Source organism: Idiotropiscis lumnitzeri, chromosome 17 (assembly GCF_059441095.1).
Source record: "Idiotropiscis lumnitzeri isolate Australia: NSW breed Sydney's pygmy pipehorse chromosome 17, RoL_Ilum_1.0, whole genome shotgun sequence".
NCBI lineage: Eukaryota > Metazoa > Chordata > Actinopteri > Syngnathiformes > Syngnathidae > Idiotropiscis > Idiotropiscis lumnitzeri.
The window spans coordinates 15,407,890-15,430,960 of NC_142407.1; the positions used below are offsets into that span (position 1 = coordinate 15,407,890).

Sequence of the window (23,071 nt, forward strand, 5' to 3'; positions counted from 1 at the left end):
GTAAAGTGGCGCTGCGTTCAAGTACACGAGGAGGGGGAGGAAACGGGTGACGACACACGGCGGCTTCCATGGAAAATCGACATAACTCATAATGTAATCACATCGTAAGGCTGTAAATAAGTTTATTAAAAGAATCTGAACTGTTTTAACAATTTATAAAATATAGTCATCGCGCTGCACTGGGAAAGTCGGCTGCCAGACATTTAGACGTAGTCCCTGAAGGCATCACTGATTGCTGACACTTTCAGTAGCTGTGAAAAGTGAAGCGAAATCTGACTACCGTGACAAGAGCCGAGACGTTCATAAATAACACGATTTCATGATAGCAATTTGATCATGTATTCACTGGGCAACACATTGTATTATGTAACGGTGTCATGACAAGAAACGCAGGGTGTTTTGAGTCACTTTGTGGGACACTCCTTGCTGCGCTCGTCCTATTGCATAACTGGGGCGAGCGCGTTGGTTTTGCTTGACTCTCTAAACGCTGGAGGGGGGCTGGGTGGGTGTTTTTAATGGTGGCTTCAAGGTTGCCATGGTGACGACAATTAAACGATTTATTTATTAAGCATTTAGGTGATTAATGACTAATTTGCTACTTACACAATTTAAATACAAAAAAGTAGAATAATATGGGTGCCGGCAAACGTAAAACATTTTGAAATATAATAACATTCAATGTGCAATATAAATTAACATGACAACTCAAAGGATTGGAAATATTGTAATTGATTTAACACGAAAACTAATTATTATTGTGCTTTGTATTTTTTTTAGGAATACTTTCCATTCAAGTTAAAGTATTATAAAATAGTTTACTTTTCTGAATGTTAAATCATTTCGATGAAATACCATGCAAAAGTGATACCTTTTTCAAATATCACAACTAAAATGTACAATATGTACATAAAAAAAACACCAACCTAGTATCCACTGTTAATACAGCAAAAACTTTTACTTTCACTGACATCATGGTTCAATAAAATGAGCATGTTATTCTTGTAAAATAAACAATTGGAAAAATAATTAGAAAAAATAGGAGAACGCTTTATGTCCAAATGTCTGCATCTTTATTGCACAACATTCCCATAAAATTGGGAAAAAGATATATTTGCGAGGAGACAATTGTTGAAAAGGTATAAATACATGGAAATGAATTGTACAGTCCACAAAAATAACTTAGTCATACACAAAGGACGCCTTTAACACACGAACAACAACCGCTAATCAACGTTAGCCGCTGTTTGGAAGCCTGCGATGACATCATCATTTCCCATTAAGACAAAAAGAATAATAAAAACAAGAGGAAAAAAAAACAAAACAGAAGAACCCTTTGCGGATTTTCCTACATCTTGTCAAGGTTACTCTTCGCCGTAAACATGGTAGAAAAGTGTGAACATTTTCAGCATTTTATGTTTTGGTTGTAAAATAGACAGCGATAATTCCATGACTGGGTGCAGGACGGGTCGAGGGTGGAGGTGGAGTTAAGTTGCATGTTGATTTAGAGAGTTAGAAATCCCTTTTTAATAAATGACCTCAGGGTAGTTTTGTTGAATGGTGCATGAGAAGATCTGAGGTAGTGTTTGGAAAATTTCTAAACTGGTTTGTCAAGGTATATTTGAGTAAGAACAGTGGGGGAAAGGGTCAAATTTGGCTTGTAAAAAAGAAGAAAATAATCATTGGCATCCTTTTTAAAAAGACTTCTTTCACCACGGCTGGCTTGTTGGAGATTGTACAGAAAAAGCACAAACTTGAATAGAAAATACCTCAAAGCGTCTTTCTCGGCATCAAAAGTTAATCAAGTACCAAGGAATGTGAAGGTCCACAGTGAAAAGATTTTTTTTTTTAAATGACACAATCAGATTAAAGTCTCAGTCAATCAGAGACTGAAGTCAAGAATTACTACTTTGGAGAAATAAGATGCATTGTGTCAAGAGAGAAATAAAAACTGTAATCATTAGGATACTTTTGTGAAAAAAGTTGCATATTTACTACAGTTGTACATTTGAAGGAGGAATAAAAACTTGAAACACGAATTGAAAAAAAAAAGCCAATTTTGGAGAATAAAGTTGGAGATATAAAGAAATTAAAATGAGATTCTTGTCAGAATTACATATTAATTCTGAAAAAACTTAAATAATACTCATTTGAGGGGAAAAAATAGAAATGTTAAGTGAATAAATTAGTCGCCAATTTTTGAGAATAATCTATTTCCTCTATTTGAGGAAAAAAAGAATGATTTTTTTAATTAAAAAAGGTTGCATATTTACAAGAAACAATAGTCGCCAATTTTCGAAAATATAACTACATTTGAAATTTTAAAAAGTAGAAATCTGAGAATATATTGGGATTTATTCTTGTAAAATGTTGCATATTTTTGAGGGAAAAGGTTGGATCTTTACAGAAAATGCAATCTGTGTGAAAAAGTTGAAAATTTAAGAGAATGTCTGAATAGTTTGTTGAAAGAATTGGCATATTTTCAATAAAAACAAGTTTAAGGTCATATATTTGACAACAAACTGGTATAGTTAATAACTAATCTTATGAGGAAAAAGTGGTATGTGTTAAATATTTGATAAAACGTCACACAACCTTAATCTTATATGACAGTTTGTCACAATACAGTGGTATAGTTTTTAATTGATCTTACATTTTGAGTGAAAAATAGTATATATATTTTTTAAAGTGATTTATTTTAAAACTTCTGGTTAAGGGTGAATAAAATTTTCTAATTTAGAGGAGGGAAAAAAAAGGTATAATTTCACATGAAAGAAGTGGACACTTAAGGAGGGAAAATGTCTCCTTTCTATATAATCACTAGAATTATATTATACACCTTATTTTTCTCCAAAATAGATGTCTTAGTTCTCATTGCACTCTGACTTCTCTCTGGTGGTGTATTACTTCGCTTCTTTTCAGTGTGGTCCAAACTCTCCTTTAGTAGCAAAGTCTTTGGCGTGGTGTCCGAAGGGAAAAAAAAAAAAAAACATTCAAACAAGAGGCTCTTCCTTTCTTGCCCAACAACACCCTCCTGTGGTGCGATGGGGGTACTGCACCTGTCAGCAGCAACAGCGTGTGTGAGGTCCACAAAAGAAGAAAAGGAAGCCAAGACGCGCTCCCTTGTCCTCACAGCAAGATCTGGGCCACGTAGGGCGAGTGCGTGCTGGCCACGGCAGCCAGAAGCGGGAGGTCGCTCGATTCGATTCTGATATAAACAAATGACATCATATATAATATCCGCCAAAAATACATCACCTCCGTTAAATAAGTCCATGTACTTCCTTATACACTGCATGACAAGAAGGACAACAATGATATTGATAGTGGTTACTCACCCTAAGACCATGCCCAGTTCTTTGACGTGGACTCTCTTCTGACCCTTCAGGTACTCGGCCAGCATCTTGCTCTTGAAGTAGATCTCCTGCAGGCGATCCTCCAGGTGCATGATGCACTGAGGACGAAGGAGATCAGTCAAAATGAGCATCGTCAAAACCTTCCGAGAGAAGCTAAAGCTATTGTGTGTGTGCTGCGTACAAAGTTAGGGGACATGTTGAGCTTGTAGAGCTGCTGCGTGGAGTGCAGCAATCCCGACACCAGGCTGGACACCAGCACCTCCTTGCCCAGTTTGCCCACGTCGGTGGCTCTTCTCTGGCTGCTGGCCACCTGCACCGTCCACTTGTCTGTGTCGGCCACGATACAAACGGCCTCGGCGATGGGCTCATCCAGCACCGGATGCTGCGTACACAACACCGGATATCATTAGACCACTTGTTTCCCAAAGGGGTTTTCACACCATTTGGGTCCAAACACCCCTAACAAGAGCGAAATGAACAAATACCACGTGTACACCGAAATACTATAGGAATTCAAATAATTTGTGGATCGCAGTTTGAGGTGTTAAAATGTATTCCTTTACCTGGACGGCGTGCGTGAGTTCGGCCATGAGGCTCTGCCGTAGCTTGTCGTCGCTGGGCATCCCGTGCAGTACAAAGTCCGGCACGTAGGTGGGGCAGTAGCCGCCGAACAGGGAGCGGCCAAAGTTGGCGATGGTTGGCTTGGAGTAGTTCTCCACCAGTTTGGAACTGCCAGTATGAACGGAACATTGTTAGATTTGCATTTTGGATTCCTTGAGGTGGAATTTGAGCTATGGAAATATTTGTATCCCAGTGCATGGTAGTGAACACAGAGAGAACAAGTAATTCAAGTCCATCTGGTTTGCTGCCAAATGCAAGAGACGCTTTTGAATGAAAAAAAAAAAGTACGTATGAAAAGATACACCCAAAGAGTATATGGATAGGAAATAATAGGTTTTTTTTAAAACACATTTACCCATCCAAGTGTTTATTTGTAAAACAATGATCTACAATTATTTGAAATTATATGAAAAAAAATTTTTTTTCGTATGCATTTCTAATTTAATTAATGGGTGTTAAAAATATCTTTCAATTACTTAATTCTATTCGACATTTGATTACATAACTTGAATGTTTATAAAAAATCTATTCCTATACACATTAATAAATACATAATTTAAAACATTGCAAAAAATCTGAAAAATAATAAGGTGGCCACATACCCCGGGAAAGGCACCATCACCTCTTCCTGCCAGTCCTCCGTCTCCTCGCTCTCGCTATCGCCCAGCGCGCTGTCCGAGCTCTCGTTGCGTGGAATCTCCCAGTCATTGAGAGGCGTCGCCTTGCACTTTTGGTCCTCACCGCCACCTCCGCAGTCGCCTCCGTCCCGGTGGAGGACGGGCACGGACAGGACGAGTCCCTTGTCGCACGATTCCGTCGAGGCGCACCTGCACCTCCTCTGCACGTCCGACATGTCGCTTGCTTTCTCCACGTCACCCGGCATGCGGCGCCCTTCTCCCGAGGGGTCCAGAAGGTCTTTGTGAAGACCGGCCACGGAGCCGGCGGCCTCCTCCCGTTTGGCCACGTCGTCTATTGTCCTCGTCTCCACCGGGTTCTCCGGGCAGAAGTACTCGTCGAATTCACTGTAATCCGGAGCGTTGGGGTTCCACTGGGGAAGTTTGCTGGACACGCGCAGCAAAGAAGGGGGCTGGTGCGACGGGGGCGGAAGGAGGTGCTGGAGTTTTCTGTGCTTCTTCATGTCCTCCTCCACTTTCCTCCGCCGACTCTCGGTGTCCGACTCGGGCGACATGGAGTCCCCGATGAGGAAGGTGACTTTGGTGGACGGCTCCTCTGTGACGATGAGAGACATGGGGCCCGACATGGTGGTTCCAGGAGGCGTGTTCTTATCCGGAGGCTTCTTCTCCGGGGGGAAGCCCATCAGGGGGTCTCCGACAGGTTCCCTACCCAAGCCCTCGTCCGGTCCCCGTTCCCTTGGGGAGCACGAGCCCACGGGCAGCACCGTCTCCAGCCGGGCCTCGACACTCAGCGGGCTGCCGGATGCCCTGTGAGGCCCCTCGGGTTCCTCAGAAGTCCGGCAAACGTCGTCCTGGAGAGTCCCGAACGCTTGGCTTTGGTCCTCGCTGTCGTCCTCGCCCTCGTCCGCCTTCTCCGCCAAGTAGTCACCGCCGGACTTGAGCACGGTCACCAGCACGTAGTCCGACTCCTCCACCTCACCCTTGCGCAGAGAGGTGGTGATGAGCGAGCCGGGCATGACGATGGCTTCGTCCTCGGCGCTGTCCAGCATGTGCGTCTCCAGCAGTTCCGAGCAGCGGATGAAGTACGTCAGCACGTAGAGGAGGCGCTGCACCATCTCCTGACGGCGACCCACCGCCACCGTGCGGGCCAGGCGCACCGGCGACCCGATGGCACCGTACAAGTCGCCTGAGAACACACAATGTGACGTTAGCGACACTTTTTCTGTCCCGCACCACACCAAACAATGTCAGTGTCACTTCTTCGTTTGTGAATTAGAGGCTGACTTTTTGGGGGATTACCGTGGGGTGAGATTCAATTTTTTCCTTTTAGTCACAAAATTGGGTAAGACGTTCACGGCAGCAGATGGGAGCGGGAGTGTCTATGAGTCCATTTGATATATTTTTTTTAATGTAGCTGACCTTCAAAATGGGAGCACTACGAGAGTGGGATTCATTCTGAACGGGATTAGGACAGGAAGGGAGTCCTTTTCACCGGAACGGGACTGGACAACATATTTATTTATTTTATTTTTTTATTACTATGGTCCAGGATGTGACAGTACAGGATTTTTTTTCTGTGGGAGTGTGATGAGACAGGAGTGAAAATGCACTCCCGTGTCACCCTCTGGTGTGAAAGCATTGTAGTTCTCACCACTGAGCACTTGGTGTCGCCATGGATCCACTTTTGGAGTATGCACAACTTGCCGCACGTGTAGATCATCATTCGTATTGTACAAATGATATAATTAAATCTAACGATATCATATATGGACAGCAAATGTTATTTTTATTTTAGATATAAATAGTTGATCAGAAATAAACTGTTTTCTAAAATAAAAAATAACTCATTTACAACTGACAACGTAGTCGTTTTGTAGTCGATATTTGCGTGTCTCACCGAGCTGCGCCCAAAGCGGGTTGTAAGGATGCGTCTTGGACAGCATATCCACGCTGGGCGACGAGTGCTTCTCCAGGAAGATCTTGATGGGCGGCTGGCCGTTGGGCATGACCGTGGGCACCCAAGCCAAGTGGTTGGTCAGGACGGCCGTCAGCAACGCCGGGAGGAACCTGCCAACGTCACAAGGTGGACGTGTGAGTGAGCAGACGGGAAGGGAACGCCAACGCGAGGGTGCCCTTGGGGGCTTCATTGCAAGTTCAAAAGGCCGAAAGAGGATCGTGAATAAACACGCGCATCAACACGTCGTCTCTCTCGCACGGACACGCGCACACATTCTTGCGGAATGATTCACTTCTCATTTCCAAACAAGCATCTCCTTCCCTTCCTGTCCCATGACTCCACTCTGACGCGGTGGACAAACGGTCATGTGCCGCACAAGTCAAACTACACAAACGTTAGGAGGAAGATCGTTGGAATATAATTGCATAACTTGATTAAGGTTGAGGGAGGAAAAAAGCGATTTAAATATGCCTTAAAGGATTCAAATTCGTATCCGAAATAATTTTAAAAGGATTTTTAATACAAGCAATTCCTGGTGCGAAAATATATAAAGCAGTGGTCTCCATTCACCGGGACGCACAGAAAAAGAAAAAAAAAAACCTTAGAGTGCTTCTGATTTATTTCTTGAAAAATTGTAAAAAAACAGTCATTGCCTGGTGTCAACAGGTAAATATCTTTTAAGTTAACAAATAAATATTTTTAAATGAAAAATTTAGGTGTTCACATGTGAACGACTTTCATCGTTTTTTTTCTGTACTTATTTTCATTGACTTTTGTTCATAACCAATGTGTGCAATCTCATCTACAATGAAAAACTGAGCCTTGGTGGAACCAAACACTGACAAAAACTTTAGTTAGAAACTTAAACACGTTGCACCTGATGCTGCCCAATTTGTTGCATGCTGAATACGTTTGCTTGTGTTCAATGCGGAGCCTTTTTCCACCCAGTGAGCAGCGCTCTGGCGTCTTTTCACAAGGCGACAATGAGCAATTTATGAGCGTCAGGGAAGGGGGCGGCTGTCAAACCGGTCGGTCGCCATCGAGCGCGCCACTCAACTGGTTCTTGGAGGCCTGCTCCATCAGCAGCGAGAACTCTCGCATAAAGAGGCTGCACAGGTGGTTCTTTTCCGACGCCCCCGACATCATGGTGAGCCACACGGGCTCGGCCACGCGGGGCATGCTGTACAGGTCGCATATGGTCATCCTGGAGAGGGAGAGAGAGGGAGAACAGACGCGTTATTGTCCGAGAACAAGACTTTGCTGTGGAAACCCCCACCCTTTTCGCCCGACTGCAAGGAGGCCAGGAGTTTCCAGGGAGGGGAATTGGGGGAGGGAGGGTGATGTCGGGCTCGTCTCGGCCGGACGCCAAGCTTGGACGCGTTGCCGTGTGCGTGTGTGTACCCACGTCACAGCAGCGCGGCCATGCGAGGGTCGAGGCATGCGGTGCCGTTTTGTAATGTTCCGTGAGGTCAAAGGCGCCTATTGAAAAAGGCAAAGGCCAGCGGGCTTAAATTTAGCCCAAACCCGGAGGTGAGATTGTGCAGGTATTTTGTTTGTACCCGACTCCACTATTTGGAGGTCGGGCGGGGGGTCCGCAAGATAGGATTGCCACTCGGGTGGGCCGGCTGCCATCGGGCATATGACTACGACACGGAGGGGACCTCGAGACAATCTGCCAGCGGCTAGTGTGCGTGGCCACAAATGAGGTCCACTTTATCCCTCCTGTTATGTCGCGGGTCAAAGTGACCCACTGTTTGAAAAAAAAAAAAAAAAAAGTGACATAACAGGAGGGTTAAAGCGGACCACGTGTACATGCCAAGTCAAAGCATTTATCAGGTCTTGGTCCAAATTTACCCACCTCTTTTAGTGCGGGTCACACTGACCCATTGTCCCATTGTAAAAAAAAATTAAAAAGGTGACAGTGTGTGTGGTGCGGACACTCACACACAGATTAAGTCCACTTTAATTATTTTGCAGGTCAAACTGACCCAATGGACCAATGTGAAAAGAGATAGCAGTGTGGTGCGTGGCACAGACAAAAACAGATTAGGTCCACTTTAGCCCTCCCCATGTTCCCTGAAAAGAAATGTGAGTGGTACAGACAGTCACGCACAAATTAGACGGTCCACTTTAACACTTTTGCTATGTTGCGGGTCAAACGGACCAGCTGAAAAAAAATAAATGTGACAGCGTGTGTTGGTGTATTTTTAGCACAAACGTAATAAATGGATATAAATTTAAAGAAAAAAAGCACATGGCTCTAGTTAAAAGTTCCCGTCATGTGGCTAATAATTGGGGAAATTATTTGTTAACAGGGACTGAAGTTGCTGTTTTTTTTTTGTGCATGTAAATGACGGGAAGGCGAGCACCCACCTGAATTCGTTGAGCCCGTCCACCATGCGGCTGTAGGCCAAGGCCCTCTGGCTGGGATCAGCTGACCGTCGGCTCATCTTCATGGCCTTGGGGGAGGGTGACATAACACACACAATTTTTAGAAACGTGACACTTTGGAATTTATGGGAAGGCGGGGAGCGAGGAATGCGATGTGACCATGACGCGGAGTGAAAGTGCTCCGGAAATGCCACGCCGCCAAGTAAACAACATTTGTGAGTTACGGCTGAACGTCAATCACGGCAATATGACAGCGAACCGTTTTATTTCTTTGGCTTTGGGCACTACATTAGGGACGCCTGCCCGCACTAATGACTGCGGCAGAGCCAAATCGTTGTGGTCTTTTCTCATTGCTTTTTGCTCTTTTTTTTTTCTTCCAATTGTTGTATTTTGTTATTGCTTTTGCTTTCTTTTCTCGTTGTTTATCCCGAGGTGTCCAAATCAAGTTCAACCAAAACACTCCATCCATCTGCTCCTGGTCCGTCAAAGAAAAATGTGACTCACCTGTTCAATGGCGCTCTTGAGCTTGTTCATGTGGCTCTCAAAGAGCGGGAAGTGTGAGAAGAAGAAATCCTGGAAGCGGCTGTTTTCTTCAGTGTTGGGTGACAGCGTGAAGATGACGCCGATGGCGATTTTCTTCTTGCGCGTCACGCCCAGGCTCTGCCCGCCGCTCTCGTCGGACATGTTGAAGCTCTCCTCCACCGACCTGACGGGGACCATGATATGATTTGGAAATAGGTCTCTAAATTTTCATTTCAAAATACAGTCAGCGTCAGATAGGTTGTAACTCGCCAGCTGTTCAGAGCCGACGTCACTCACTCACCAGCGCGGGAAGACGCCGTTCTCCAGGCTGGTGGTCTGGCTGCGCCGCCACCGCCGCTGGTAGCTGGACGCGCAGCTGCTGGTCAGAGATGAGCCGGGCGACGGGAAGGGTGTAATCAAGAGGCTGCTCAGGGATGCTGTAGGAAGACAAAAAAAAAAATGGAAACTAAGTCAAATATTTGTTTTAATAATGTTTAATTATCTTCTTTAAGAGGATTTTTTAAATCATGAATTTACTTATTTATTCAATGGAAAAAAATCACATTTATGCAAATTGTGCATTGTACAAGTATTTATTATTTTATTATTAACAATATATCAATAAGCAATTATTTTATGAGATAAATGAATAAAATCGTGAAGATTTTGTTATAGATGAAGTAAACCAAACAATTGTCACAATGCGAATTTTGAACATGTAAAATAGTTTATTTTGATGAAATAATTCTAAATACATTTTTAAATGGATTGAGACATCAGTTTGCATTCCCATGAGAGCTAATTGAGTCACACGCTCATCATATTGACAGACAAGCTGGCTTGGCAGCGCAAACGACACACGCTGAATATGAGCCCATCACATGAGGCCGTGTAAGGATTCCTGCGTCGCTGAGGGGGATCCCGTAAACGCACTCAACTGCACTGTGGACTTTGTGTGTGAGTGCAGGGATGAAATGAGGCCTGAATTTGAAGCTCGTTTATGAGTAGCAGCTTTTCGGAGCCGCTAAATTTAAATGCAGCTCGTGATCACAAAAAGCATCAGTATCATCCACAGCAGTCGTGCCCGTGTGTGCGTGAGGCCCCACACACATACACTCAGTGCAACCCAAATAAAAGTGATTTAGTAACAGCTTACACGCGACAGGACCAAACATAGCCGCGCTTGTGTAACTGTTCTTGACCCGCAACTCTTTTTGGAGCTTGCCGAACGTACCTGAGCGGGCGATGCCGCTGTCCCGCTCGTCGTACAACCCGCGGCCCGGCATGTCCATGGGGTGACTGTGGCCTAGCGTGAGGACAGGAGGGTTCGAGGGCGACAGGAAATATCACAAAAGAAAAGGAAAACAGAAAGCAAGTCAGCACAACATTAAAAAAGTGAAGATTTTCTAAGGCTGGATTTAAACCATAGAATTGTCCAACTGATTAAAGAGCTTTGATGACTTTTTCACTAGCGTAGTTCAAAAGACAGGTGTCAGGTGAACATTTAGAACATATTATGATTAATATAATTATTATTAATATTCTAAGTAGCTTATGATGCTCTCTGTCAATGATTCTCAAAGTGCAAAACTGCTTGTCGTTCTTTCTAGTCGTACACCAAAGAAATACTAAATCGGACACAACATTTAACAACGTTGAAACACAATCAAATCCCAAACATTTGCACAGCTCTTTTTAAACATTCTGTATGCTTTTAAGCATGCATTAGTTTAACGCACAAAATGTAGACAATGCAATTGTCGTGTAAATCCAGCCTTGTACAATCTATGCCTGTGTCATCACTTCCACGACAACGCAACATGCAAACTTCACACATACCACATGCAATGAAGAAAGAGAAGAAAAAAAAATATTTTAAAAAGTGCATTTCCTGTCTTGTATAGGCCGGAAACGGGACTGATAATGCAACAGGCGCTGCTGGTGAAAGACAGTGCTTGGTGATTGTCATCAAATCAACTTAATGCTTCTACTAAAGCGGTAGGCAAACATTACACACTTCGGGGCAGAACAGGTAGAAGTGGGGGTTTCCGACATTCTAACGAGCGGCCGCCCGACCGCAAGGTGCAAGCATGTTAATGAGGACGGCCCCAACCGAGAGAGGACGCAAAGCATTGCTCAGGTGGATGTTTTCCAAGCGAGAGAGTAGAAAATCATTTTGCCCCCCCCCCCCTCCCCCCCCCAAAAAAAACACACACAATCATCTGGTTAGTGCAAGCGTGTGAGTTAGTAAAGACTGCAACTACCACCTGCGTACACCCATGCACATTCGTGTGCATTCCGGCGGCGATAACACACATGCAGGCTTTCATTCGGAATGACGCCTCCTGTTATGTGGCGAGTCAAAAGGACCCGCTTTGAAGTGAAAACATTTTCTTAGGATGTCTCTATGCTGTGGGTAGTAGTATATTGTAGGGAGAAAAAAATAAAAACATCAGTATTTTGTGAAGTACAAAACCCCAAAGAACAGATTTAAACAAATATTTCGGCACTTTGCTTTGGAAATGCATTTAAATGTTTTGGGTTTTTTTCCGCAGTAAGTCTCAGTAAGCGACTTTTGTTTTCTCGGCTCTGCCTTTGAATGTCTCAAGCAGTTTATTTGAAAATTCCTTGACGGTGTTGTGCTTTTAGTTGTGTGAAACACATTGACGTCGCGCCTTGAGTATGAAATGCGCGACGTAAATAAAAGTGTCTTGCCCTCTTATTATGTGGCAGATCTAAATGAACCATACGACGTGAAAATCTCTTGGCGAGGAAGAACAGAATTACATCTGCCGGTGGCTGTTGATTTCTTCTTTTCATATATTACACTCATTATGTGGTTTCAAATGGATTTGTTTTTTTTCATTATATACACATTATTTATATTGCTATGTGAAATACCTCATTTAAGATTTGGCAATTTATATTATTAAATAAATCTATATATATATATATATATATATTTCAGGTCAATTTTAACTCGCAACACAAGAGGCGGGTTATCCTGTCGGCAAACTCGTCTAACCCCAAACACGCCCAAAAATATGCCACAGGCCGCCGACAAGTGTGCAACCACAACAGAAGCGGCAGCAAAATCATGCAAGTTGCGTGCACTGTTGGCCTTGTTTTATTTGTAATTTTTTATTTATTTATTTTTTTTGCTTTGCTTTCTAAGCGCCAACCTGAAAAGAAAGATGCGCTTTTGATGAGACGCAGCGGGCCCTGCTCAGAGAAGGCCCGTCGAGGGCTGCAGAGCTGAGAAAATCCTGCGCAGCACAAACACGGGATGGAAAAAAGAGAAAAAGGGGTGGCGGGAATGATGGGAGGGAGGGAGGGAGATGGACATAAAAAAAAAACGGAAAAGAAAAAAATGCTTGTTAGTGAATGAATAGGGAGGAAAGTTGACGGCCTCCTGTCATCATTGCAGACTTTACAACAGGGAGCTTTTTAGTCAGGCATGAACAACAGAACACAAAGTCCTGCAGGAAGGCTGCCAGCTCACAGAAAACAGCAACCACATAGATTCACAGATTCCACATATTGTGTCTATCATTAACGCTCATTAACTCATTCACTGCCTTGTAAACCAATGTGATGACTAAAACATCCCGCCATTTGCGATCAGCACAGCTTTTGAGTAGAAGATAGCGATTAGGTGGTGATTCTCTTCTTGTGATGACGATTATGCGGAAGAGAAAAGACAACATGTTGGAAGTCGATCAAAAACTTCAAACGTCAGTCGGATACTCTGAAACGGCTGGCAATATTGGCTCGGCTTTGAAAACGACTGGCAGTGAATGCGTTAAAAAGGATCGAGATTGAGTTTTGGGAAATGTGCGTTCAAGACCATTTTGCTGTTTAAAAAAAAAAAAGGATTTGAGGGTTAGAGAGAGAAACAAAGTGTACTGCATTCACAATATCCCACACGAAAAAATGACAAATTTCATGTTGCTACGTGAATTAGGTCAGAGACGAACATGAAAGAAAAAAAAATTCCTATAAAACCAGGACGAACACGCCTCAAGGTGACTGGAGGCTACAGGAGGGTTGTTGGTGTGGTGTTGCTATGGTTACCTATGTTCCCTAAGAGATGATTTGGTGCGGCGTTTTGATCGGGCTTCAGGGTGTTGCCGCTGTCCTGTGTAATGAACTCCAGACTGTCCTGTAACCTGTGAAAGAAGCGGATAATCAGGACAATTATAGGTAATGACTTTAGACAACAATTACACAGAAGTGTGTGCGTGCGTGTGTGTACGTGTGCACACTTACGTGTTGAGGCTGCCGTACACGCTGCCTCCTGTCCGAGCTGTAAACACCTTACTCAGCATTAGCTGAGGCGGCGACCTGACGTGATCGATGGACGCTCGTGAAACGGATTATTAGGGACAGGCTCCCATCCAAATGCTTGCTTTCCTCTTACCTGATCTGGTGTATTTTCAGCGTGGAGCCTTTGTAGCTCATGGCCACCGATCCAAACATCATCTCCCCCAGCATGACCACGTCAGACGAACACCTCGAACCCTGTCAATGAACGGCGGTTTTAACAATTATGGACGAGTTCAATTGGTGAAATGGCATTTTTTTTTTTTTTTTTAAATGTGCACTACCTGGAAGCGGAGACCGTGTTCTTTTGTTTCCCTGGAAGTCTCAGACGCACAGGAGGACGACGAGGAGCTGTCCAGGGAGCTGCTGCTGCCCCCCGTCGGTCGTAGTCGGCAGCATTTGCCGAAAATCTTCGCCTGGCCCTCCGTGCCCTGTGGAGATATGATAATATTAATTTTTAAGACATAATGCTAGTTCAAATCAACGGAAAACCAACAATACAGTCAAAACGTATATGCCCAAAAACGGGCATGTCATATAATTAAGCGCCTTCTCTACACACCAGTTAATCCAGATTACCGCCATTTTGCACAACAAAAATCAACAGAAGGATATGATAGTGGCAAAACGATTCTCATGGCACTCAATGGACAAGCCATAATTATTGGGATTTGTCATCGATCGTATCGTCAGTTCTATGATAACTCTTTGCACAACAGAAATGAACAGAACAGCAAGATTAAAAAAAATCCACGTCATATATTCAAAGGAATTGCTCAAGTTTGTGACAAGCGCCCACCCTGCACAATCTTTATTTATATCGCGCTTTCACAACAGCTGCAGCTGCAACAAAGCGCTTCACAGAACATTCAACATAGAATAAAAATAATACAGCAGAACGCAAAAACAATGCACCCTGAGAGGCTTTTCATAAATCACCAGAACTAGAAAATATGAAGTCAAAACAACATAGACACACGAAGGAAGGCTATCAGAAAGTCGCCTGTCGTGCTTCTTAACTCGGCGTGTTAAGAGAGGAATGCGAGTTTGTGCGCATGTGAGTGTGTGTGCGTGCATGTTTTTATGTGCGTGTGTGTGATTTGTGTACACAGAAGCCAAGAGCATGTGACGGCCAGTCATATGACTCTTGCGGGAACTCGTGAGCGAGCCAGAAAAGCAGCACAACAATCGCCGTCGCTGCCGCCTCTTCCTCCTCCTCCCTCCCTGCTTCACTCACTCACTCATCCCTCTTGTCATTCTGCCTCGCTGTGGTCATATGCCATCAGGTAACACGCAGAATGGCAGAAAAATCGATTATCGCGAGTGGCAGCGGCCCAAGACAAAGGTTAGAGTTTGCAATCTCTGGGTGGCATGAGCGGGCGGTGGCTAGCAGCGGAGGTTTGCGGCAGTTCGGTTCAGTCACTCTGGAAAAACAGACAACTTGCACAATAGAAATCAACACGCAGACTATAAATATCACACGGTCCCCCAAGCCCCCCAAAAAATATATAAATAATCCATGACACACAGTCACCACGTGCGTGCAATGGACATGACACGTCAAGGTGGATTTTCATTTCACTAATTACTCATAAGTGCCATCTTGCAGAAAACGAATCAACACGACGACCGTCTTTCCCAAAAACACACCAAATCCAATCATGTGACTCACAGCAAGGTGGGCGTCATCCGTGCCTCTCTTCTTGGCGTTGGAGTCGAAGAGGACGTTTCGGCCACGCCTCTCGCAGTCCTGGTACACAATCAGCCGGATGTGACTGGGCTCCAGATGGGGGATTGGCCAGCTGTGCGGACAGAAAAAAGAGTGGTCATTAAATAGGGCTGAACAATTTGGAAATATATTCTCTTTAAAAAAAAAAAAAATTCCTCTCAATTGCGATTTAAATGCCAATTATTTTGCATATTTGACGACCATCAACGCCCAGGTGATCGCGTACATTTGGTGCACATTCTCCACTAATAAAACAAAAAACGTTTTTATTCATCTGTGCCAAACGGTAGCGAGCCGCGGACCGGTTGCTGGGAAAAACAGTTGTAAAGCAGCATGAACAACTCTAAAGCCAGCCTAAGACTCAGCTCGTTGTTGTAAAGCCAAGCCGAGACAACAAAACGACACCCCGACTTAAACTAAATCACTTTAAGGGAAAAGCGGAGCTGTTTTTACCGGTCCAGGGCTGTTGCCAGGCAACTGGCGCCACCAGGGTTGATCTGGAGAAGAACGAGGCTGCGTGCTTTCGAGACAAACGCTGCCAAGCGACAATTGGCATGGCGGGTGGCTGCCCTTCACACAGACCGGGTAATCCCGGTGCTTTTGAGGAAACTCGCTGTGTGTGTTATTTAGTAGCAGCTGTAAAGATGACAGGGAGCCTCCATGGACACGAAATAGAGCGAGTTGAATTGATGTTCTGCGATTGTCTGGGGGAAATCGAAAATAATCGGCGTAGTCGGTTAAAAATGATGAGACAGTGTTCTTCTGTGGATTTATGAAGAAACACTGCAAAAAAAAAAAGACAAAATCTTTCAGAAATTATTATATTGATTATTTGAGTTGGCACCTGCCCAAATCAAATGTTAGAGCAAAAGTGCAAGTTTAAGTAAACTCAAATAAGATTTTATTTTTGTACAGGAAACCCTACTCCATTATTGTGACAGACACTTTGACAAGAATATATTGAAGACGGGTTAGGATTGTGTGTGAGTGCTTCACTTTAGGTTTTCAAGCCTGAGTGACAGTTCCAAAAAAAGGGTCAAGGCTTCAAGCCATGTCAGGGTTTCAATCGTGTGTTACGGTTTCAAGGCTGTGTTCGGGTCTCAAACAGGAGTTTAAAATTACCGTTTGAAGCCTTGGTTCCGGATTCAAACGTGGCTTAGGTTTTAAAATTAGGGTTGCTCTTTCAAACGAGGATCGAAATACGCATACTGCTGTCGCTCACAACGAAAGGGCAGGTCATGTGACTCAATCTTTAGGATAGGTTGTCAAAAGCAAAGCCATTTGTCATACTCAGGCCTCGATAGGGAAGTTGTAGGTTGCGCACTAGTTCTCGCCAAAAGCCAATCATACGCTCATTCACCTTTGCTTCCACTTGCGAGTCGACAAGAACGCTCCGCTCGATCTTGTGGTCATGTGATGACGTGCCTCGGCCAAAGCTCTAACCTCAGCAGCTTGCCGAGTCGCTACGCTGCCTGCCGCATTAACACATCACACTCGCACTCAGGAAAGATTAAACCGCGACGGGGACAAGTTGGCAGCGCCACCTCAATTAGGTGCAAAGCTAAAAGGACAAAACGACACCGCAACATTCTCCGTGTGATTGTGGGGAACGGGGACACATGTTGGGAATGCTATTCAGCTCACGCTAGTAGAACTGGAACGAGGGATGAGTGTTGATTTACATGACTATAAGTATTGTCACCCACACACCAATAAAACTCTTGACAGGATACAGAACCACACGTTGAGTGGGTGAGGTAAGCATAACTGTCCCAGTCGAGGGACCGAGAAGGCTTCGGCATTTCGGCCTATGGGGGTTGAGATGAGCATGACTAACCCAGCAGAGGCCACTCGTGAGCGGGCGATAATTTGTGCAGGACTGGGTGGTTGGGTCTAGCGCTCTCCAGATTTGTCTAAATTTCTCCTCCTGAGAGTGCTAAGTGTGTGACATAATGGCTGCCTGGCCTACATTATGAGCTGGGATAACACATTACGGGCTCCCCGTGGGTCGGTATCCGGCTCTTGTGTGTAAGATTACACATCAGGCGGTCATTTTATTGAAGTCACATGCCGGCCTGTTTGGCTTGAGCCACTGCAATGTACAGAATGTTCACGTTTGCTTTTCAACTATTTTGGAAAATACAACAAATCAATAGTTAATTGAAGCCACATTCGCTCAAGCAAATGGCCGTCCTTTTTTTTCCGATGTCTACTTATTAGCTTGAGTTGATAGCCTCAGCCGAATGTCAACTGTCCATCCATAATTTCAAATCTTATCTACTTGTGGAGTATCACGTGTACGTTCCAAATTCTTGTTACTCGTGTTAGCTAAATAATGTTAGCAAAATGCTAAACGTCAATCCCGTGTTCCAAATTTTAGCTGCTAGCATTAGGGGAACGTGATGATCATCCGTCGTTTTGGATCTTAGCTAGTAGCAGAATGTTCCATCCCTTGTCCAGAATTTTAGCGACTAGTGTCCTTCCCGCCTTCCAGTTCCGCGATCGTAGCAATTGCAAATCACATGCTTGGTGAGTTTACAATTGTTTGCGTTTTTTTTTTTTTAGATCGTAGACTAATCCAGTATGTTCAAGGAAGGGTACGATTTGGGACGTTGTGGGTGTTGTCTAAAACTTTTTTTTTTTTTTTAATATTTCAACTTCAAGCATGAGCACACATAGTGACATGCAAGTATCTGGTGGATGGGGTAGTTGATGACTTTTTTCCCCTCTAAGATTTCCCACTGAATCCTGGCAAATGTTATTACATTGGTTGTTTACAGATTCAGGCCGATTCTCTGCACAATGCGGAGACGGCGAGTTGACTGCCGCCTTTGTTTTGAAGATGACGGCGAGAGGACAGAGCCAAAAGAAGACACAAAGACATTCTGTCAGCGACGGTGAACAACAGCCAATAACATTTTTTAAAACACAAAAAACAACCCAAAAAAAAACAAAGCAGGGCTGGGCAATGAATGGATTTTATTGCTAATTTCAGGTTTGTAATTTTTGGTAACTGCTTTTTTGTTTCTTCAGTAGTGACGAAAAGTTGCAAAAGCAGAGATTCATCCACAACTAAAAATGTGCTTCCAAGCCACAAATATTTTGCCGCGATCGCCTTGCCTGACCTGTACAGTTGTACAAGAGAAAAGATCCTTGGGTGAAAATCTGTTCAAATGTAAACTTTATGGGGAAAAACCTTTTATTCTAAGTCCACATAAGCCAGCCCAAAACCAAGTTAACAAGACGGGGGTCACCAAAGTACACAAAAAGCAGTTCTGGCAGCATGTGAAAGTGTGGAAGTGGTGATGTGGTGGAGAGCTTGTGACTGTCACAGCGCAGCGAGTCATTCATAAAAGTGACACATGACTTCATGAGTGTCACAAACTTGCACTGTTGGCCCCCCCCCAAAAAAAAAAAAGACCTACCTCGATTCGAAACCACCACCAACTAACTGAGTTGTTAATCTGTCGCCTACATCCAAACCAAATGATCCACGCCAGGCATGTAAAACCACGCCGGCTGCCAGTGAAGACAACACACAGCTGATCCATGCATTCGCAGCTCCTACCTGGGCATGGTTGTGCCTGTGCCAGTGCTTCCCGTGGGCGCTTTGGCCCGCTTCAAAGCTTGCCTCTCTGCGCTCGCTCAGCCTCTAAGAATAACGGCCGACTCGATTCACACAACATGAGACATGTCAGGTGATTGCGGCGCGAGCGGCAGGCATGGCGCGGCGGGCTAACGACGTACTGCTGACTGCCTCTCCTCCCTCTCTCTTGTTTACAGCCCTTTTCACGCTGCCCGGCAAAATTGGCTTTTTGCTGTTCTGTGTTAAAGGTACAGGACCAAAAATAGATAAATAAACAAAGTTCAAAGTGGCTCTCCAAATGACCATGGCATCCGAGGTAGTATCGCACTTGCAGCTTTCTGTCTGAAGACCACAGGTGTGAAAAATCTATCGTTATGGTTATGATGCAGAAATTTGTCAGAAACTCCTCATTAGTAGTGTAACGGGAGTCTTCAACAGGGACGACATCAGTTTTGGTTCTGATGCTGCACGCCAGTACCGGTACAGACTTCGATACAACTTTGCCATTGCCAGATTGGACACTCACTCGTGAGGGGGCAGCGCTATGCAGAATCAAAACACCCGAAAGTCGTAATTGGCGACCGTTCGAAAATGTAAAAAATGTTCTTGCTTTTTTAAACCACAATGGCCGAAGGAAGGAAAAGTGTGAATTTAATTGCAGATACACTTGCGAGGCCATTTTCAAGACGGACCTTTCAAGAGAAGCTAGGTTGTGCAACACCCGGTGGTGCGTAAGTGTGTTTCTGAATAATATTTGTCCAGCCGTGGTGTCATAAATGATTATTATTATTATGAGGTGGATTTATTCAAGTGGGACTTCACTGAAGTCCCTGGTGTGAAATGCACGGCCCGCCACTGCTTGAAATCAAACTGTGACTTTGGGCTCCTATAGAAGAAAAAATTATATCTCCCGGGAGCCGAAAATTTGCGATCCTCTGCATTGCAACATCCATGACTCCAAAAGCCATGAACCAAGAATCTGCAGGCCTGCTTGCATGACAGCTTTACTCCACTGCTCTGACGTCAGCAACAGCCTTCTAACTGACCCCAAAGAGCCTTCACGCTAATGCCGCCACTGCCGCCCTGCCACACTTGTGAGTGCGCATTTGTGCTGCCCGGGCGGTTACATAAATGCCTCCTGCGACGTTCCTCCGGACACATCTTAGCCTCATTTACGAACGTAGCCCATTGCACTGTTTTAAAAATCAAATGTGGCGCTTTATACGCTAAAGCTTGACCATCACATTAAGCAATTGCATTGCAACCGTAGACATCCAAACGAATCCCCCACCCGCCCTGACAGAGTTGAACTCTCCCCTATTAGACTGACTTGCCCCGAGGCAAAAAGCGGAGCACCTGACTACCTGCATATCTGCCGCCTTCGCTGTTGTTGAAAGGCATTTTCCCATGAAGCGCATCTGCATTCTTGCAATCGCATGAGTGTCGGCAGGGGGGGGTTACCGAGTTTACAGGAATGCAGGAAGAACTTTCTATATTTGTTTGCTTTCGAGAAGCTTAAAGACAACTGCAACTGTCAGAGATGCTAAAAATGATAAAGATAAAGATGTCCTTTATTAGTCCCACAATGGGGAAATTTGAGAACAATCAGCGTCCCCTGCCTTTGGGTGTTGCTCCAGTCTCGCCGTGGACGACTCGCAAATGCGTGTGGCAATTTGCAAATGCGTGTCTGGAGACTTAACAATGTACATGGCCAGGACAGGGATCGATCCATCGACCTTAGCGTTATTAGCAACAAGCTCTTACCAACTGAGCTAACCGGCCATTGGTACTATTAAACATTTGCAAGAGGGAGTTTTGCCGTTTCATTCATTAATAATCGTCTCACTCTTCTGATGAATCACTTTTGAGGGGGCTGATTGGCAGCGAATCAGAATCAAGAGACAAAAACTTTGGCATCCATTTTAAACAACCCTTGGTCAATTTTAAAAATCTTTGCCACTTCTGAGAACCCAGAACATCCATCCATTATCTGTACCGCTTTTTCTCACTAGGGTCACGGGGGGGGGGGTGCTGGAGCCTATCCCAGCTATTTGCGGGCAGTAGGCGGGGGACACCCTGAACTGGTTGCCAGCCAATCGCAGGGTACACGTAGACGAACAAGAACATGCAAACTCCACACAGGAAGGATGGAGCCGAAATCGAACCCACAACCTCTGCATTGTGAAGCCATCGTGCTAACCAGTCGGGCCACCGTGCTGCCCAACCCAGAACATAACGACTTGAAATAATACTGAAAGCAACTTGACAGCCTCCAAAGTCACACACAAACATATTCCGTTTGTGTAGTGACTTGTTCTCACACACGCCCACACACACGCACATGCACACGCAGTTGACAGGCTTGTGATTGATGCAAGCCTCACATGACACGCTGAGTTATGCAAGTATGTACGCCGTTCGGGAACCAGAGACTTCTCGCCTGCCAACTCTCAAGGGGAAAAAAATGGACGCTATAAATAAATCGGATGCAGGTTGTTTTTTTTTTTTGTGCAAGACGCAAAGGCATGTCAATCACATGACCTCCGTTTCATGTGTGATTTATGTTTGAAGCTTTCTCAGCAGTTAGCAAGCAAACATGAGACTGAACTCATGGGAGGCTTCTGCAAGGTGTATAGTATGCCGCCTGCGGTCATGTGCCTTAAGTCAGGGAAAGAGGAGAGGAGTCAGGGGTCGGCCAAGCCACCGCCCCGGCTGGTATTCCGCAGGGCTTGCGCTGGAGACGGGGCTTTGTGTGACACGACGTACGGCGGCCTCAGTTTGTGCAGGTGATGACCGCGATAAAAGTCGCCAGGATCAAAGATCATATTGCCCCCCCCCCCATTGCATTGGCCCCAAAAGACACTGGCCCACCAGGCATCTGCCCTCGAAGACAGATGGCCAGTCCAGACCTGTCCACACCTGAAATGAAATATGTCTGCTATTATGGTAGAACGTGGCCATTTTCTAGCAAAATTTGGGGTTCATACTAGGAATTTTGTTTTGATTGCAAGCAAGTTTCTCAGATATGAATAAGTGATGCTTTGCCTTTCTGATCATGCAGCTTTTGCCTTTCATTCTGCAGCAGCAACGCCAACTAAAAGTGTGTTCATGCTTCAAGTATTAAACTATTGTCATTGTCAGTAGACAGAGGCACAAAATGTGACGTCACGGGTTTCAAAACATCTATAAAACTGCAGGAACAACCGGTGGTCCCGTGCCCTGGACACGTATGACGTCACGCACGCCTCACGCGTTGCGCGCGCACGGGCGCATGGCACGTTCCGCACGTCTCCACCCGAGACGGCGGCACGAGATGCACTTTGAACCCGCTCGAGTTTACATCGTCACGCGTCGTGCGAAACCACAACAAAAGAAGACACGCGACGCGCACACATATTCACACTCAAGTAGAGGAGTGTTTTGAGGAAAAAGCCACACTGCTTAAGTCTCACGTCGGGTTATTTTACGTAAGACTTGAATCGCGAAAACACGCTAGCGTCTGAGTTAGCCCAGTTAGCTGCTAGCCCCCCGCCAAACAGGCTAAAGCGCGTTGCCCACTTCCTCGGACACTTTACTGACGTTAAACCAAACCCTCGCGCTCAAAAATGAACACAGCCAAGCTTAAATAGACTCCCGACCCAATGAAAAATGTAATAAACTGCGTTACTGTACTCGTTACGCACACAGGCGACCACATGAGCTACCTGAAGGCTGGCTCCTCTTTGTTACATCTCTGCGGAGGCGGTGAAAAGGCGCTCTTCTTGTTGAAAAGTTTCTGAAAGAGAGTCGGGGGCATTTTGTCCCAAATAGGGGGGAAAAAAAGAACCCCCCTTTTTTTTTTAAATCCACGAGCGAGTCTTGTTCCTTGTAACTGTCTCCATGGGTGTCATAGTCATATGACAGGCATTAGTCACGGGAGCCACTTGGCAACCAACCTACCCCTTCTTTTTTCTG

At 44.9% G+C, this 23,071-nt stretch overlaps 1 protein-coding gene across 2 annotated transcripts; it reads right to left on the reverse strand.

The window, feature by feature from the left end:
* Positions 1 to 1,047: 1,047 nt before the first annotated feature.
* Positions 1,048 to 23,035, reverse strand: fnip1 (folliculin interacting protein 1). 2 transcript variants are annotated; one of them, XM_088280176.1, is made up of 18 exons: positions 22,822 to 23,035; positions 15,475 to 15,604; positions 14,087 to 14,233; positions 13,900 to 14,000; positions 13,749 to 13,823; positions 13,554 to 13,648; positions 12,662 to 12,745; positions 10,714 to 10,785; positions 9,781 to 9,916; positions 9,462 to 9,663; positions 8,940 to 9,025; positions 7,624 to 7,770; positions 6,507 to 6,676; positions 4,577 to 5,795; positions 3,917 to 4,082; positions 3,535 to 3,735; positions 3,336 to 3,451; positions 1,048 to 3,205 (listed from the first exon to the last, which is right to left on the reverse strand). In XM_088280176.1, the coding sequence occupies exons 1-18, from the start codon at positions 22,911 to 22,913 to the stop codon at positions 3,127 to 3,129; spliced, it is 3,318 nt and encodes a 1,105-aa protein (XP_088136302.1). In that variant the 5' UTR covers positions 22,914 to 23,035; the 3' UTR covers positions 1,048 to 3,126. The 2 variants fall into 2 exon arrangements, with proteins under 2 accessions (XP_088136302.1, XP_088136303.1); XM_088280177.1 differs by lacking the exon at positions 12,662 to 12,745.
* Positions 23,036 to 23,071: the final 36 nt, after the last annotated feature.